This window comes from Colletes gigas, unplaced genomic scaffold, assembly GCF_013123115.1.
Source record: "Colletes gigas isolate AHSC1104 unplaced genomic scaffold, ASM1312311v1 Colletes_gigas_Sc00018, whole genome shotgun sequence".
Taxonomy (NCBI): Eukaryota; Metazoa; Arthropoda; class Insecta; order Hymenoptera; family Colletidae; genus Colletes; species Colletes gigas.
In genome coordinates, this window is record NW_025106647.1 from 2,916,908 (window position 1) to 2,934,282 (window position 17,375).

General features: G+C 38.6%; 1 protein-coding gene across 2 annotated transcripts in view; it reads right to left on the bottom strand.

Annotated features, from left to right (window-relative positions):
• LOC122400469 (protein vestigial-like) overlaps positions 1–17,375 on the bottom strand; it is a 159,265-nt gene that overhangs the window by 43,128 nt on the left and 98,762 nt on the right. The window contains exons 2-3 of one of the 2 annotated variants that reach the window (XM_043401958.1): positions 2,760–2,970; positions 382–534 (exon numbers count right to left, since the gene is read on the bottom strand). In XM_043401958.1, the coding sequence (XP_043257893.1) occupies positions 382–534; positions 2,760–2,970 (364 nt within the window). Of the gene's footprint in view, positions 1–381; positions 541–2,759; positions 2,971–17,375 lie in introns of both variants that reach the window. The other variant, XM_043401957.1, reaches the window with a different exon arrangement.

Here is a 17,375-nt window from a genome sequence, read left to right on the forward strand (position 1 = left end):
TTCAACAGTTTTTACAAATCTAATAAGTTTTTAATAAAATACAAATCCACCATATTGGAGTTGCCAGTTTAAATTTCAGAATTCTCATATCAAATTCCCAATTAACAGTCCTAGAAATTGTTTTTTAACTAATTTTCATGTAATTTTATTAACTCTCCAGCATTGAAATTAACTATATTGGACTCGCCATTTGTAGTTTTTAAATTTTATCTTGAGACACGTAATCAGTGAGCCCCCAAAGATACATATGTACTATTTTCAATGAAAATCTGAAGACTCTTTCTTTTTTTGCTATATTTTTTAGATTTTGCAGTCTTAAAGACAGTCTTAATGTCTTTTTTTCAAAATGTCGTGTATTTCGATTGAATCTAGTAAACTCACCTTTCAGTTTGTCGTGAGCTAACGCCCTCTGAAAGTGTTCCTCCACTTCGGACGCGGCGTCCCCTCGATAATGAGTGAAGACCACACAATTTGCGTTCACGTACTGCGCTCTGCTTTCGCCATCGTCCGAGTCCTCCGCGGCGGTGCCAGTGCCTACGGCTGCGAGAAAATTAGCGAGGAAAAATTTGTCGGGTCCCAGTAATTTTTAAGAAAATAAATAGTTTCTAAACACACACCCTTGTAAATGAAAAAATATTCCACGCTTAAATCGTGAATATTATAAATATTATAAATAATAGATTAAATGTATTATAGCATCTACTATATAATTATAAAAAATAAAATTTCCAAAGTACCGTTGAAAAAGTTTCTTGAAAATAAATCTACCGAACATTGAATCGAAGTAATTAGAAAAGTAAAAGGTCTACGACTTGTAAAAATTGAAATTCTGAAAATTAGACTATAGCCTCGAGGACAAAAGTATTCGTACAGTAATAACATTCCTAATAAATACAATAGACAATATTTAGAGTATCAGTAATAGCTAATCTTTAACAACTTGTCTGCCACATGAAACCATATATAGGTGACGTATGAAATAAATCATAGAATTTTAACATGGTTAGAGAAATAAGTACTGAAACAAATGTTAGGTTATGTAATTTATAATGGTCTAAAATGGAATAGTATTAGGTGTACAAATGAATAATCCAAATTATCTTTGCAGTTATAAAATCAAGTTTAAAGTCAATAGATTTTCTCGCTCTTTTGCGGTCATATAGTGTTGACATATAGCTAGTTAAAACAAAAGATAGTTTAGCGAAAGGCCCAACATAACCTTCAAAAGTATTCAATTCAGTAGAGTCGAAAATGGCAACAGATAAGGTGCATATCCGACACTGCATTCTTTACGAATTCCAACAAGGGAAAAATGCTGCGAGAGCATGCGAATCGATTTGTTCCTTTCTCGGTGAAGGTGTTGTATCGTACGATGTGTGCGCATTTTGATTTAAGCGGTTTAAAAGCGGTGATTTGAGTCTAATCGGCAAACAAAGCCCTGGAGGCCCTCGGAAGTGCGACAACGATGATTTGGAACAACTGCTCGCTGAGAATGCGGCACAAACGCAAAAAGAACCTGCAGAACAGTTAGGAGTAACCCAGCAAACGATTTCCAAACGCCTACGTGAGATGGGAAAGATCCAGAAAGAAGTAAAATGGGTTCCGCATGAACTCATTGCAACTAACAAAAATCAACGAGTGACAGCGCCTCTTTCTCTTCTCAATAAGCAGCGTCGAAAGTCTTTCTTGTGGAAAATCGTTATGGGCGATGAGAAGTGGATACTCTATGTTAATCCGTAACGCAAAAAGTCATGGGTAAATCCCGGCGAAGCATCAACATCGGTAACAAAACCCAATCGTTTCGGAAAGAAGTTTCTTTTCTGCATTTGGTAGGATATCAACGGCGTGGTTTATTACGAGTTGTTGGAACCGGGTGAAACAGTTACTGCGGACTGCTACCAATGTCAATTAATCTGCTTGAGTCAAGCATTGGAACGAAAATGTCCGTATACTGGCAAAGGAGAACGTCCAGTGAAATTGTTGCATGACAACGCCAGACCACATATTACTTCCCATACAAAGGACACCATAATGAGTCTTGGCTGGGACGTCTTGCAGCACCCGGCGTATTCGCCAGACATTGTTCCATCTGATTATCACCTGTTCCGGTCGATGCAACACACCTTATCCGATATGCCCGTCCAATCAGTGGATGAGATCCGAAAATGGCTTGACGACTTTATCGGGTCCAAAAACGTAAAATTTTTCCAAGATGGAATTCATCAGTTGCCTGAAAGATGGCTTAAAGTTAGTAGAAAGTAACGGCGAATACTTTGATGGAACAATTCAATTTACTTTCATTTAAAATAAACAGTAAATGTGGCTGAAAAAATTGGATTATTCATTTGTACACCTAATATTTACCACTATGGAGCCTGAAAAATTAATTCTCAAGTTGAGATGTTTAGAGAAATAAAGTATAGAATTTTAGTACTGAAATAAAACTTACTTGCAGAATATTATACGAATTTGATCTGGCAGTGAATTTGTTAAAGTAATTTATTTGAAAGTAATACTCATATTTACACGTTAAGATTAAATAATTGTATGTTTTTACCAATAAGCTAACATCATAGTTCAAAAGAGCTTGACATTAGAGAAAAGAAATTGGTCTCATTATACAATTAATACTGTACAAAATTCCTTTGTCACTTAACTACCGTTGCAAATTTATTTCTATAAAATATCAGTTCATTTATACAGAATATCAGCATAATATTGAAAATTGTAGACTTTAGGAAATTCTTGTCTCGACTCACCGTCCGTCGATCTGTCGTCGTCCAACGTCCTCGAGGGTTGAGAAGTGGTTGTTGCAAGGGGTGGCCGCGGTTGAGGGGTTGGTCTCGGTGATGCTGGACTCGGCGCTGAACCGACGGAACCCGCACTACTGGGCTGCCCTTGCGGAACACTTCCGCTGGCACCGCAAATTTCAAGACCAGCCGCCTCTAACGATCTTTGGTGAACGTTCAACTGTAAAAAAAGTATTTCTTCCTTCAGTTTTTCATCGAAGAATTAAAATTAATAAACGACTATAAATATAGACGAACGACGTGTACTTTTTCGATAAAGTTTAACAAAACTTTGCGAACATAATGTTGTACGTGCATTCTTTTACTTTATTTGTGTTCATTTTTTTATTTATTTCACGAGTCTGTTTAGTATTTTAAATTCAAAATAAACGTTTATTGTATATTAATTATGTATTTCTGTATGTGTATCTCATGTATAACTGTATTTCTGTAATTATTTTCTTCTATAAATATTTAAAAAAATTTTTAAATTGCGTAGGTTTGATAGTAGTATCATTATGAGAAATATTCAGGTTTTTATATACGCAAATAACAATAAAACAGGGAATTAATTTTTTTTTAATATAATGAATATTATATTAAAATTGTCTTAGCTGTAAAAATATTTAAAAATATGAAAAGGAGGAAAACTCAGTGGCTGTATGGATCGAAACAACGCACTGTTAGTATTTGACACGATAGTGTATCTTATTTCGCAACTAAATTGTCAACAGCAGTATGCAAATTGTACGTTTCAAATGTTTTTCGAACGATTGCCAGATTGCCAGATGTCTCTTAATAAATGGACGGGAGATAAACTTTAGTAATGATTCAGTGTTTACACGCACGGTGATTAAGATAGTCACGGTTTGAGTAGAATGTGAACCATTGCTTTCGCGTATCTTGATAAATTACGCAATGTCCTTTCACTTAGCAATTTTCACACGCTTCTGCGATGGTTTATACATTATGCACAATTATTATCGATCCTTGTAATATTTCCAATTATCAGAGTTCAAACAAGCCATATTTTCAACAGCTTGAGTAAAAACTGTATATGTATTCTATTTAATTGTGAGTGAATAATACTATAATCACACGTTAATTTTTATTAATACATACGAAACAAATAGATATTGTGCCCACACTGACATATCCTGGCTAAAAAAAAAATGGATCTATACCTCCTTCAAAAACTCAATTAATAGGAAACGAACTTGTTTCTATTTATAGTGAATCACCATTATAGTCTACAAATACGAGTGGAAATACGATAAATCGAAATTACAAAATAAATGATAGAAAACAGTTTGTTCGAACGTTGATTAACTACACGTGTCAAGTAACCGGAATAAATTCAAAAGAATTCATACGGAGAACAAGTTTCTTTCAATTTACATACAGGGTGTCCCAGCTAAAGTGTGACAGTCGCGATACTGCAATAACTATTGATGATACGGAAAAATTGTTTATATGAAAATTGCAGGATAAAATAGGATCTTTATTCTGGCGTAAACGGAAATTTTATTTATGTTATTAATTTCAAAGATACGATGATGAAGTTTCGTTTTTTAAATGGAACTATATATTTTTTTTTGGATCATGCGATAGTGTTTTTCAATACGAATTCATTAACCTGCAATTTATTTACCAGTTTTTCATTAGTTTTTAAGATATAACGCTTGGAAATTTACTGATTTTCGGCGAAGACGTCTCGGCTTGAGTGGCAAGTCATAAAAGCGGCCCTATTGTTGCGCTGTTTGACTCCGCCTGTTGAAACCGATAGCAAGGGTCTACGCTCGGAACGGCAGGCCCGAAGAGTCAGAAACATGAAAAGTATTGTCCATCACGATTTAAGTTTGTCGCATCGAGGATGGTGATGTCGATAATAATTTGGATGATTGGAACATTCATTTAAATGTTTTAGCTGAAGGTAGGTATAAAGACATAACTTAATTTTAATATATGAAAATATTTTATTATACAAAAAATTCATTCCACATGTCTCCCGCTGTTTGAAATACATATTTCTATGCGTTTCATAAATTCTTTCTCCACGTTTATTAATACATCCCTTGGAATACTTTCACATGCAGTTTTAATTCTTTCTTTTAAATCTGCGGTGCTTCGTACTGGTGTTTTGTAAATTTGTTGTTTAATATAACTCCACAGAAAAAAATTCCAATGGACATTCTAATAAACGTGGAAAAGAAACTTGTAAAACGAATTGAAACATGTATTTCGAATAGCAGGAGACACGTAGAATAAATTTTTTGTATAATAAAATTCAGCTAAAACATTTAAATAAATGTTCCAATCATCCAAATTATTAACGACATCCCCATCCTCGATGCGACAAACTTAAATCGTGATGGGCAATACTTTTCATGTTTCTGACTCTTCGGGTCTGCCGTTCCGAGCGTAGACCCTTGCTATCGGTTTCAACAGGCGGAGTCAAACAGCGCAACAATAGGGCCGCTTTTATGACTTGCCACTCAAGCCGAGACGTCTTCGCCGAAAATCAGTAAATTTCCAAGCGCTATATCTTGAAAACTAATGAAAATCGGGTAAATAAATTGCAGGTTAATGAATTCGTATTGAAAAACACTATCGCATGATCCAAAAAAAATATATAGTTCCATTTAAAAAACGAAATTTCATCATCGTATCTTTGAAATTAATAACATAAATAAAATTTCCGTTTACGCCAGAATAAAGATCCTATTTTATCCTGCAATTTTCATATAAACAATTTTTCCGTATCATCAATAGTTATTGCAGTATCGCGACTGTCACACTTTAGCTGGGACACCCTGTATAGTGATTCACCATACAGCGTGTTCGGCCACCTTTAGGAAAAATTTTAATGGGAGATTCTAGGCGCCAAAATAAGACGAAACTCAAGAATACCAATTTGTTGATTGAGGCTTCGTTAAAAAGTTATTAACGTTTAAAATTCCGCCTGTAGAACGGCAATCTGCGAACAGCTACGTGAGCGCGACAGGTTGAGGCAGGTCAGTCCTAGTGGTTCTCTATCATGTGCACGCAGCTGTTTGCAGACTGCCGTTCTACAGGCAGAACTTTAAACGTTAATAACTTTTTAACGAAGCCTCAATCAAGAAATTGTTATTCTTGATTTTCGTCTTATTTTGTTGTAAAATCTCCCATTAAAATTTTTCCCAGAGGTGGCCGAACACCCTGTATAGTGTAGAAATACGAGTAACTGTACGTTTCCTTAATTTTTACGCTAATCGAACATCCCTGGATCGAACTCCAAAATATGATAGACCCAATAAGACCGTCGACAATGAAATGCCTATGGACGAAACGCCTGGACGTTCGAATGTGAACGGCGCGGATAATCCGAGGGATTTTACCACCCTCCGGCTCCCACCAACGTCTGCTCGTCCCGTGAATCCGCCGAGCGAACGCCGCTCGTCCGGGTTGACGTTTAGTAGGTAAATCGTACGAGAGACGTCCTTAGAAGAGGGATAAGCCTCCATTGAGCACATACCGACGCCAGGCGTCGGCGTCCATTGTGCACCCTACCCCCGGGGCCGGGCAGACTGCAAATAGCGCGAGAGCTATGCTATGCGCATTGGCATCGTCACGGCTGGTCGCAACGAGACCAAATAGGACGTAATGCTCGCTATTCATTAGATCCTAGGGATGCAAATGCCGCGCTGGGTCATGGCATTCTGCTCGAATTTTTTCGCCCGCTCCGCATCATGCTCGCGAGCAAGCCAACTATTCGGCCACGCCGAATCGAAAGATGGCACCGGGCCTCGGTACGCCGCGCCGTCCCGCCGTCGACTCTCGATCGAGACATTCCTACCGCCAAGTCCGTTTGTTTGCCGTTCCTGTTGGCCAACGTCATTTTTACACTGTAATTTACTCCCCAGAGACTGGACCAACGACTCAAACGTGCGATTATCAGAGATACCACACGGAGGATCACGCGTACGTGAGCTCGTAGAGTTTCGGAGAGCCGACAAAGGCAAACTGACAAATGCCCACTTTTTCGATTCTCCGAAGCTGCTCCAAGTAATTTTGGACCATCTTGTGGGAGTTGAGAGAGAAAGGCTCACATTTGCCTTCTTGTAACGTACATAACAATCATATAAGAAAGTTAAATAAAACTAACAATTTTTCGATCTATTATATTTGGCACGCCATCTACTGTTGTACGGAACGAACTACTTCTCGACAAGCTTGGGCATTCTGGTCGTTGATAGTGGTATAGTCCATCATAAAGTAGCATGTACTTTTGAATTTTTCTACAGGTCTCTGCTGACCACTGGTGACAACTCCTGATACTTCTAACAACGTAAAAAGACTACTACTTGCTATTGCTTGCCTCTGCTTGCCTCTGTATGGCTCTGATGGCCTCTGCTGACTACTGCTGACCACTTCTAATATATCTGGCAACGTATAACGATTACTACTGGCTACTGTTTGTCTCTACTGGCCTCTGCTGACCTCTGCAAGCATGTACAGGTCTCTGCCTGCCTCTGCTGGTCTCTGCTGGCCTCTATTGACTACCGATGACCACTCCTGATACTTCTGACAACGTATAACGATTACTACTTGCTACTGCTTGCCCCTGCTGGTCTCTGCTAGCCTTAGTTTCCCTCCACTGGCCTTTGCTGCCCCTTAGGGGCTCCTGCTGGCTTCTGCTGACCACCGTTGAGGACTATTTCTGACAACATATAACTATTGCTACTGACTACTGCTAACCTCTGTTTGCCTCTACTAGTCTCTGCGTGCTTCAGTTGACCACTGCAGATCACTCCTGATACCTCTGACAACGTATAACGATTGCTATTTGCTACAGCTAGCATCTGCTTGCCTCCCGCTGTTCTGTGCTCGCCTCTGATGGTCTTTGTGTGCATCTGCTGACCACTTCTGATACTTCTGACATGATATACAGGGTGTTCGGCCACTTCCGGGAAAAATTTTAATAGCGGATTCTAGAGGCCAAAATAAGACGAAAATCAAGAATACCAACTTGCTGATGGAGGCTTCGTTAAGAAGTTATTAACGTTTAAAGTTTCGCCCGCTCTGAATTTTTGTCTCGAAAATGCGCAGGATTTTGGGAGTGTGCCTATTCACGAAAAATGATTGTAATTGAGCCCCGCAACCGAAAATAATTTTTCCAGAATGATTTGAAATTTTATAACTTAATTTTTTAATAACTTTTTAATGAAACTTCAATCAAGAAATTAATATTCTTGGTTTTCGTCTTATTTTGGCTTCTAGAATCTCCCATTAAAATTTTTCCCAGGGGTGGCCGAACACCCTGTACATGGGGTTATGAAAGGTAAATGTTATTTTACTGCCAAAGTTTAAATTTAGAAGATTCCTTCTTAGTGTCTCTTTTGTTTCAAATATTATAAATTAAATATTATTTAATATTTGGCTAGCGTTCATCTTTAAAAACGATATAATAGCTGAGTCCAGGCGATCAGAGGTAGTGCCACCTTTCTGCTAACTTCGTCGTCCATATTAAGCTATATAATTTTCGTCATAACCATTGATCCCATCTCCAGAAGTTCGAGGACGCATCTGGTCTCAGTGACGCAGCGGGAAATCTCGACGATCGTCGTTAAAACCCACTGGCATTTACTTGGCAGTATTCCTCCCCATCATCGCGATCACTTGGACCGTGTGAGTAATTTTTTTCATTAGTCTGTGTGTACCCACCGCCGTTCACTTTCGATCGCTCGTCAATTTGTTGACCTTCGACTCCCGCCGCGATGCGACCAGGCCACGATAGCCACCGACCAACAGAAGACGCTAGATAAAATTACGTAGCCGAAAGCATGCCGAGTTCCTCCAATAATAATAAGAATAATTTTTTATTTGATGGATTTATGTTTAAAAAGATAACTTTAAAGACTGGTTAATACAGGGTCAATCTGTTTTGGAAAGGTGACACACGACGAAAATAAATTCAATTGTTCGCAAAATTGTTTTACATGAATTATAGTAGGCAGAATAAGAATAACAATATTGCGATTTCTAAAAGTTGATCTACGTACCACCAGAGATAGAAGAGAAGAAATTTATTCTTATTTGCATCTCTGTATACTGTACATTTCTTGGAATATTTATGTTTAGGTATGTTTGAGTATGTTTATGTTTAGGTAATGCAACACTAGGTAGATCTACATAACCATTACTTGGTTTGTCGAAATCATCTACTTGGAACTGAACATCCCGATCTGTCACACGTCGAGTTTGATGAAAGTTTGCACCAACTACTATCAGTCGAATCCAAACACTATGTCGTATTTCGTGACATTTAAGAACCCATTCCTCACGTTAGAGACACCCATCGAAGAATGTTTCCTGGATGCCCATACATCAGTAGGAAAGAAGTAAACATGGAGGGGGTAAAAATTACATATAAAAATTTGTATGAAAAATACCATCAATAATTTTTAAAAAATTGGTATCCCTGTCTTCATACTGTTTTCAAGAAATTATGTACTCGTGTTCTTCCTGGTTCGACAGGCTACAAGTATAAGGATTTGTAAAATGAGTCGCCAGATAAAATCTCAGTCTCACGGCAGTCTACGAAAGAAATTCCCCGTCGCGGTGCTATTTGAACCTGGCACCTTTCCGAAAATTTCATTTTGTAGCAATCCTTCGAGCAATTTATAACCGAAATATGCGGCCCACTGAAAGATTAAAATACTTGCGGCGCGTTATTGTCGCTTCCTGCATCACTTCGCCGGTTGATTGCCACGACTCCATCTTCGAAATAAGCGAAACCTGTACGAATTAATTCCGTGTTCCTGGCTGTGCGTATATTAGCAACAAGATAAATCGGGGGAGACGAATACGGGACCCGGCCGATATTCATTATACCTAGAATTCTATCTAACGCCACGGGTCGACTACCGCCTGGTACATCGATCCTCGAGATCGCACCGAACACGATCGTAATGATCCAAGAAACGCTGGTGCGCGCGAGGTGCATGCCTGCCCGACGCGATGATAAAGGACAAGCGATTGCAGCCGCGTATACGTTGCCCGGTACCCATTATTGTTGCGCGAACTATCGTAAATAAATCTGCCAGACAGACGGCTGTGCATGAATTACAAGTTGAACCTTGGCAAATCGAGGAACCACCGTGATTGGCCTTCCACAAGGTAACATTCGAACTCTGCCATGATAGTAAACGCTCAGATATAATGCAAGACTTTGTTCATACAGCTCTACAAAAATTTTTTTATTTTCAATTTTGGCAAATTGTTTGGCTCTAAGATTCTTAGTCTGTAACTTCGACGGAATTTATATTAGGCAGAAAAGGTTTGTGTTATGACAATTAAGGTTAAGGAGGTTTTCTCCTTTTTCCCCATAGAATATTAAGTGGTATTATTCTCATCTTGTATAATTCCTTGATTGTCAAACCGAATGAAAGTTTGTGGAGTTAAGTGGCCCCTTTGTGTTGTTGTGCTTTGATTGACTCGCTTCTACCATAATTATCAACTATAATAAGTTAGTTTATCGAACTCTAGTAGGCTCTGCCTCAGAAGCCATGAAACTCAATGGTCCGTCAAGCTGTGTATATGCACAAATAGACGGCCGGTCGAGCACTTGTGAGAGAGATAAGTTGAGCGCAGCCCTCTGGCGGCGGCTGTGGTAGTCACCAGTCATTATTTGTCACATTTCATCATTTTATTAACTTCTTCTCATACGATATCGAATCAGACTACATTAAAAACTGAATAAGAAAGATTTCGACTAGTAGTAAAACCGAGAAACGAATTTCTGAAACCTTGATCTCATCAATGAGCAACTGAAAGATAAATTCAGTGACTGATTACGGTTTCAATTGTAATTCTAAGGGTTAACATTTAACTTTAGCAAAGGTACGCATTGAATGGGTGAGAGCCACAGTCTGCAAAGTGGCGGGGTAAACGTCTGGACACGTCGAGAGCTGTCCCTTGCGTAAACTAGACGGTTTATAGAATGAATTAGAGCTTCAGACTGGCTAATGAACGATCGCAATCGCTCGAGAAGATGTATGCGTGTCCGTGCGACGCGAACGCATACCCAAAGCTCATCATTCGACGGCACGATACACGCAATTGCAGTTGCGTACGTTGTCGTGGTAGCCATTACTGTTGCGCGAGCCCCTGCGAATGAGACCGGTCGGACAGATGGGCGTGCATGAAGTTAAGTATAAGTTTAACCCTGGCAAATCGTCCGAGGGACGTGCATGGTCCATTTATCGGGCACGACACAGTTTGCCAGGAGCCTGATCCTCTTTCATAATCGTAGGAATTGTTGGCCACACGCGCCAACGAGGTATCGCAATTGCAAAATTAATTCGTGACAATGGCTTGTGATTTCTTCATTGTTGCACATTGGTATTTGTTCTTTCTCTCGATGTTTTTGATTGGGTATGAGTTTAGGTATTGTAAAACTAATTTGTGAGAATGGCTGTGTGACATCTTCATTATTGATACTGTTATTTCAAGACTAAAACTTGCTATTAATTACCTTTCGATTCTTGAGTGGTTCCTTTTATTTACCAGATCTGCATTACGAAGTACATTAATTCCACAGTATAAAATTTGATTGAAAATGCCAGTTTCTAGTTTGTAAAAGAAGTTTTCACTTGGGTTTTCTTTCTCCTTGGGCCATTCCAATATTCCACTTCACTTTAATAGATCCTTCTAGAGACATAACACTTGTGTTCCCCTTAACAATAGAAGCAATTTCTGGATAGTTATTGTCTAACTATGTTTGTTTATTGCTGAACAATATGTTGGGAAGACATAAAAATTCTAACCAACAAGATGTCTACCTATAAAGTCTCATTTCCTGCTAATGAAGGATGTCAGAAGTCTATATTGATAGTTTGGAGGGCAAAATGGCAAAAGAATCAATTTTGATTTAGTTAACAACAAGAACATGATATATTTAGACCAGAATATATGTCAATGGAAGACTTGTTCTGTGGGGTACTGTGAAGCAAGGAAAAGAAGAACTCTGTGAAACATGTTTCCATGAGGAATAAAGCATACCTAAGACGCTCTTTAATGTTTATTGAGGACAAAATTTAGAAATTAGCTATTGGAGGCCTGACCTGAAAGAATAAAGGCTGTTCACTATTAGAAACCACTTACACAATTTTTATTTTTACGTTCCAGTCTAGTGTGTGGGCCTGGAAGTCTATGTTGAAAGATAGGGAACGTTCCTAAAAAATTATGTAGATAACATTCAAATTGAGTTTGAAGTTAAGACTAGAGTTATCCCGAATTCTCAACAGTAGCCAAATCAATTGGCAAATCCTAGTAGAGCTATTAGGAAATACTTTCACAATTTTGATTTTTACGTTCTAACCTAGTGTGTAGGCCTGGAAAGAGACTATGTTGAATGATAGTGCACGTTTGAGATCAGAACTAGAGTTATCCCGAATCGTCAACAGTAGCCAAAGCAGTTGGCTAGTCCTGGTAGAGCAGCGTCTGTCGAAACAAATAATATTCGTGCATCCAACAAAGTCAGTATGACGTTCGCGTTTCTCATCCCTCCAATCAGTTTGTCGTCTCGGCGGATCCTCCCCCGTTCGTCGTTGACAAGCAGCCTTTTGGCGTGTATATTGAGCCGACCGCGTACCCCGCCTAACCAATTACGTCCATACATCAGCAGCGTAACGTGCAACGCACGAAAATAAGCTGACGGTGATGTATGCAGTGACTGATGGCGACCGACGGTGGTACGCGTGGGACGAAAGGGAAGCCACTCTCTCGCGAATATACGCGAATGGCTACGCCTTCGAGATGTTATCATTATCTACTATAATAAACCCGGGGCCCGGCATTCCGTGGGGTAGTAGATCACTGGCGTGATCCACAAAGAGCGAGAACCGGGCGTCCGCGGAGCAAACGACGCCGAATGATGACCGCCGGCATTCGGGGAACGTGCAATTGATCATGAACTTGGGTATCGCCGTCAGCAAGAAACTCGCTCCCGGCTCGCCTCGTTTTCAGCGCTACTTCGCCGACAACCGATCGTCGGGACCCTTTTTTGACGCGAACTTCAGGAAACCGATTTCGACGGGAACCCTTAGCCGGAGAGTAGGAGGAGCTTCCACGGAGGCGAGAGCGGATATTTCTGGGGCTCAACGGGGCTCCTCAGGTAAGTAGAATGAGTTGGCGAAGTAGCCGAAGTTCCGAGCGTCTGGAATCTTCGTTAAACATCGACCGAGAATCGGCAAGTATTTTGTTCTGGACGAGGTTACATCGCATTAGCGTCTCGACTCCCATCAGTTCTGGTATATTTATTTGTACCGGAGAAATTGTAACGATGGATAGTTGGAGAAACGTGTAATACAATGGAGACGAATGTGTATTCGTTCTTTTATCGAAAACCGCGGTTTTCCAAAAATTCAAATTTTTTAGAGCTACGATGATCCAGATTAGGCGTTGAAGAAAATGGATCTAGAAATTGTAGCTAGTTTCCAGCTGTCTGAAAACAAAGTATCGTTTTCGTGGACAATTCGAGAGGTTTGATCTGGCAGTCAACGTGTTAAGAGGATCGTTTCTCTGTGATACATATATTTAAGAATACACTGTTAAATTTAGGAAAAAAAATTTCGAATATTGTGCGTGTAATGCTTTCAAGTATACCACTTTAACGGTTTTTCTCGAAACGAAAATGTCTCACTTGGCGTAGATAGAATCTCAAAAACCACGTGGTCAATTGCTCTGTGTGTACAGGTTATTCCACACATTACTAGCTCTCATCAATACCAGAATTATATTTTTACGTCGAACGTATCATACTTTTTTTTATTAAAAAATTTTATTAAAATAGATACAAAATTCACGGAACTTTCAGTTTCAACATTCGTCGTTTCGTGAATTTCCAATATAAATTATTTATTTTGACACCTAACGATAACGATAAACATACTAAATAAGAATTTTTCTAAATGTTTGGTTTTAGTCCACCCGAATTGATATGATTTTTCTAATATCTGTTTATTGCGATCGATATAACAGAAAAAAATAATTACTTAAAATTGTATAAAAAACGTAAATGTATGACTAAAATGTAGTTGAATAAACTACAAAAAAGAATCACAACGTTGGACGTAGCATTCGCTTTAAAAAAATTAATCACTTCGAGTTTGTTCTCTATTCTAGATACGATCGTAACAATTATATATTTTTGTTTCAGTCCCATATTTATGCGATGTGAACGATACAATGCATTGAACGTCGTATCTTGCGAATATGGTTGGCCCCTACTTTCCGCAGGAGGTCGTGTGAAAGATAAATGACATAAGAAAGACATCGCAATAGGAGAAAACTTGAAATTGTGCAAACACTCGCTCGTACCACTAATGAGAATGAAATACGTAAATCAATAGTGTAAATTTCAGATACTATGTAGAAATCAGTGTGGAATAGTATACAAATGTAACTGACACCAGAAAAGAATGCACTACTGGTTTATTAACATCGTATACTCAATTAGCAAATGAATTTAGACTAATTTTATGGAATTGAATTCGAGTTTAACCTCAACTATATGAATTTGGAATTCATGTTCAATTTATTGGTTATCTATTATTCGAATAAAATTTTGTATATTTCTGACCGGCAGTAACATAGTTATCATATTGTCCAAAGGATAATAAAAGAGAAACCTGGGTTAAGTTAGCTTTCATTTAGTACCATTATGTATGTATGTAGTTCTTTCTGGATGTCGCTGTTTCTAGGGAATATCACTAGAAATACGACGAAATTTCGCTTCATACAGTTTCATAGATTACAGACTAATTTGATAGCTTTATTACAGACGAGGTATACGAGTAGACCTTTCATCTTACAAACTTTCGTGGCCCAATCTGACTGCCATACCGATCTGAAAATTCGGAGGTGATTTTAGCGGCCTCTTCTCATAGATGGCGGTCAGTTGACAAACTATTCACTGAATTAGTATTGATGTTTATGGATGTGCGTTCACATATTTATACTATTAGTACGATTGAGTCTAAACAACCGAATGAATTTCAATGTAATTTGAAATTTCTAAAATCTGAAAAAATTTTTAAATACTGTCCCATTTATCCTCTTTGTTTAGCAATTTAAGAAAACGCTGACTCAATAAAATCAATCAAATGGAAATGAATGGAAGTTGACACCGCCCCTGCTGAAAATAAAAGACTGGAAAATTTTCCTTCTTTCAATGAAGGAAACTCTTTTACTGAATCTTTTTCGAAGGCGAAGGCGAAAAAGTCGATTTCGCCACGGCAACAATGGTTGGACGTGACGCATAGACGTTTCCCTGAAATAGGGGATCGGTTTTTGTTTTCCAGAGACGCGAGCGAGGCGATCGAAAACGCGAAAAGCGCTAGTTGGATAACAGAATGAGTCGCGAGGTTTCGTGTGAAATAAAAAGACACAACCCCCAGCAATAGCGTGCGTGTTTTATTTGCACCACATAGCCAACCACAGGCTAAAGCTTGAAATTAAAATCAAAATAAAAATTAAATATACAATATAAAATCTTTTCTATATTGCAGAAGATAGGAATAAATTGTAGTTAACTGTATTATGTAAAATATGTTTCTGTTTCAGATTTATTTCAAACACTTAAAAAATCATCTTCAGTCTTCTACATTCATCATCAAGCCTTTCTTCTTTGAATGTAGATTAACTTGATTTATTTCCAATTAATTTATATTTACAGGCATGTCTCTATAAATTTCAAATTCATTAATCAATTTGAATTTGTGATATTATGTCGGCCAGTTTCGAAAATATGGTTTCGAGAAAAACGCATTAAAAATATCTAGTATGATTATTAACCGCTGGGTACTCTTCCCTCTAAGTGGCTATAACTTTGTTATTATTGCGAATTTTAATAAGCCTACGTTTATTATAATTGCTAGATGAAGAGGACGAGTTGCGAGTCAAAGATCAATTGCGGGGTTTTTAAAAAAAAGGACAGATTGGCATTTTTGTTCTCATTAATGTTTGCGGCGTGTTTGTTTGGGATGTGTCCGATATATACATACATATGTATGTATATAATCAATTCATTTTCCTTCAATAATTCTCCATTGCAAACATTCTAAAGTATTCTTACATTTTTTTATATTTTAAAATTTTCCCATGTTATTAGAAAGTAGGCATACAGAGAAAGCTATACAACTTTATAGTTCCTAGCATGTATAATATGTATCTGTATATAGCGCATGGTCGCTTGGTGTGGAAAGTCAACGAATCTTCAAAAAGTGCCCAGGTCTGGTTTCGAGAAATGTAAGGTCTGTCAGTCACAATGGCTTTTGTCGTTTACTGACAATTCGAACGGGTGGCGATGCCCAGGCCTGCTTTCAGAGATGCCAGACGGAGCCCCGGGTACACTGGGCACACCTCATTCCACTTTCTCACACTATACCAGATCACACGTACGTGAGCTCGTAGAATTTCGGAGAGTCGACAAAGGCAAACTGACACATGCCCTCTCTTTCGATTCTCCGAAGCTGCCCGAAGTACTTTCGGACCATTTCGTGGGAGTCGAAAAAGGAAAGATCACATTTGCCTTCTCGCTCTTGAACAACTGAAATCCAACCTCACGTCAACGGCATACGATTTCGAATCTCGATTGTCCAGGCATTTTTACTATTCGATATATCTAGACTCACATAAGCAAAGTACCATAATGAAAAAAGAAATTTGGTGAACTTCTTTTTACGGCAATACAAGTTTTAAGACCCCCTCATCATATTTCAATTATTGAAAAAAAAAAGTAATTACTTTTTTATTATTCCTATGTATGAGCATACATATGTATATTATTAATACGATTTCTCAAAATCAAAATACTTCAGGATTGAAAATTAATAAATTAAAATGAGAGTCCAGTCTTTGCCAGTATCGTGCACGCTGTAGCATTTTTTAATAAGAAGTGTTCTTCTTTTTATAATATGAACAAAACAGAAGAATCAATTGTTGCAGAAATTAATTAATAATGATTTTCCTGGATATGCTTTGAGATAACTAACTAAGCTTCTGCTGGTCTCTACATGCCTCTACTGGTCTCTACTTGTCTCTGCTGGCCTCCGCTGGCATCTGTTGATCGCTACTGACTACTTCTGACACTTCTGACAACGTATAACGATAACGACTGACTACTGCCAGCCTCTCTCAGCCTCTACTGGCTTCCTCTGACCGCTGCTGACCACTCCTGATACTTCTGACAACGTATAACGATAACGACTGGCTACTGCGAGTCTCTCCCAGCCTCTGCTGGCCTCTGCTGACCGCTGCTGATACTTCTGACAACGTATAACGATTACTACTGGTTATTACCAGCCTCTGCCAACCTCTGCTGGCTTCTGCTTGCCTCTGCTGACCACCGCTTATATTTCTGGCAACGTACAACGATTACTACTGACTACTGTCAGCCTCTGCTGACTCCCGCCAGTATCTCCTGGCCTCAGTTGGCTCTGTCAGCATTTCCTGACGTCAGCTTTCCTCTGCTGACCACCGCTGACCGTTGCTGGCAACTTCTGGCATGATATTATATGTATTAAAGCTTTGTATAATATAAAT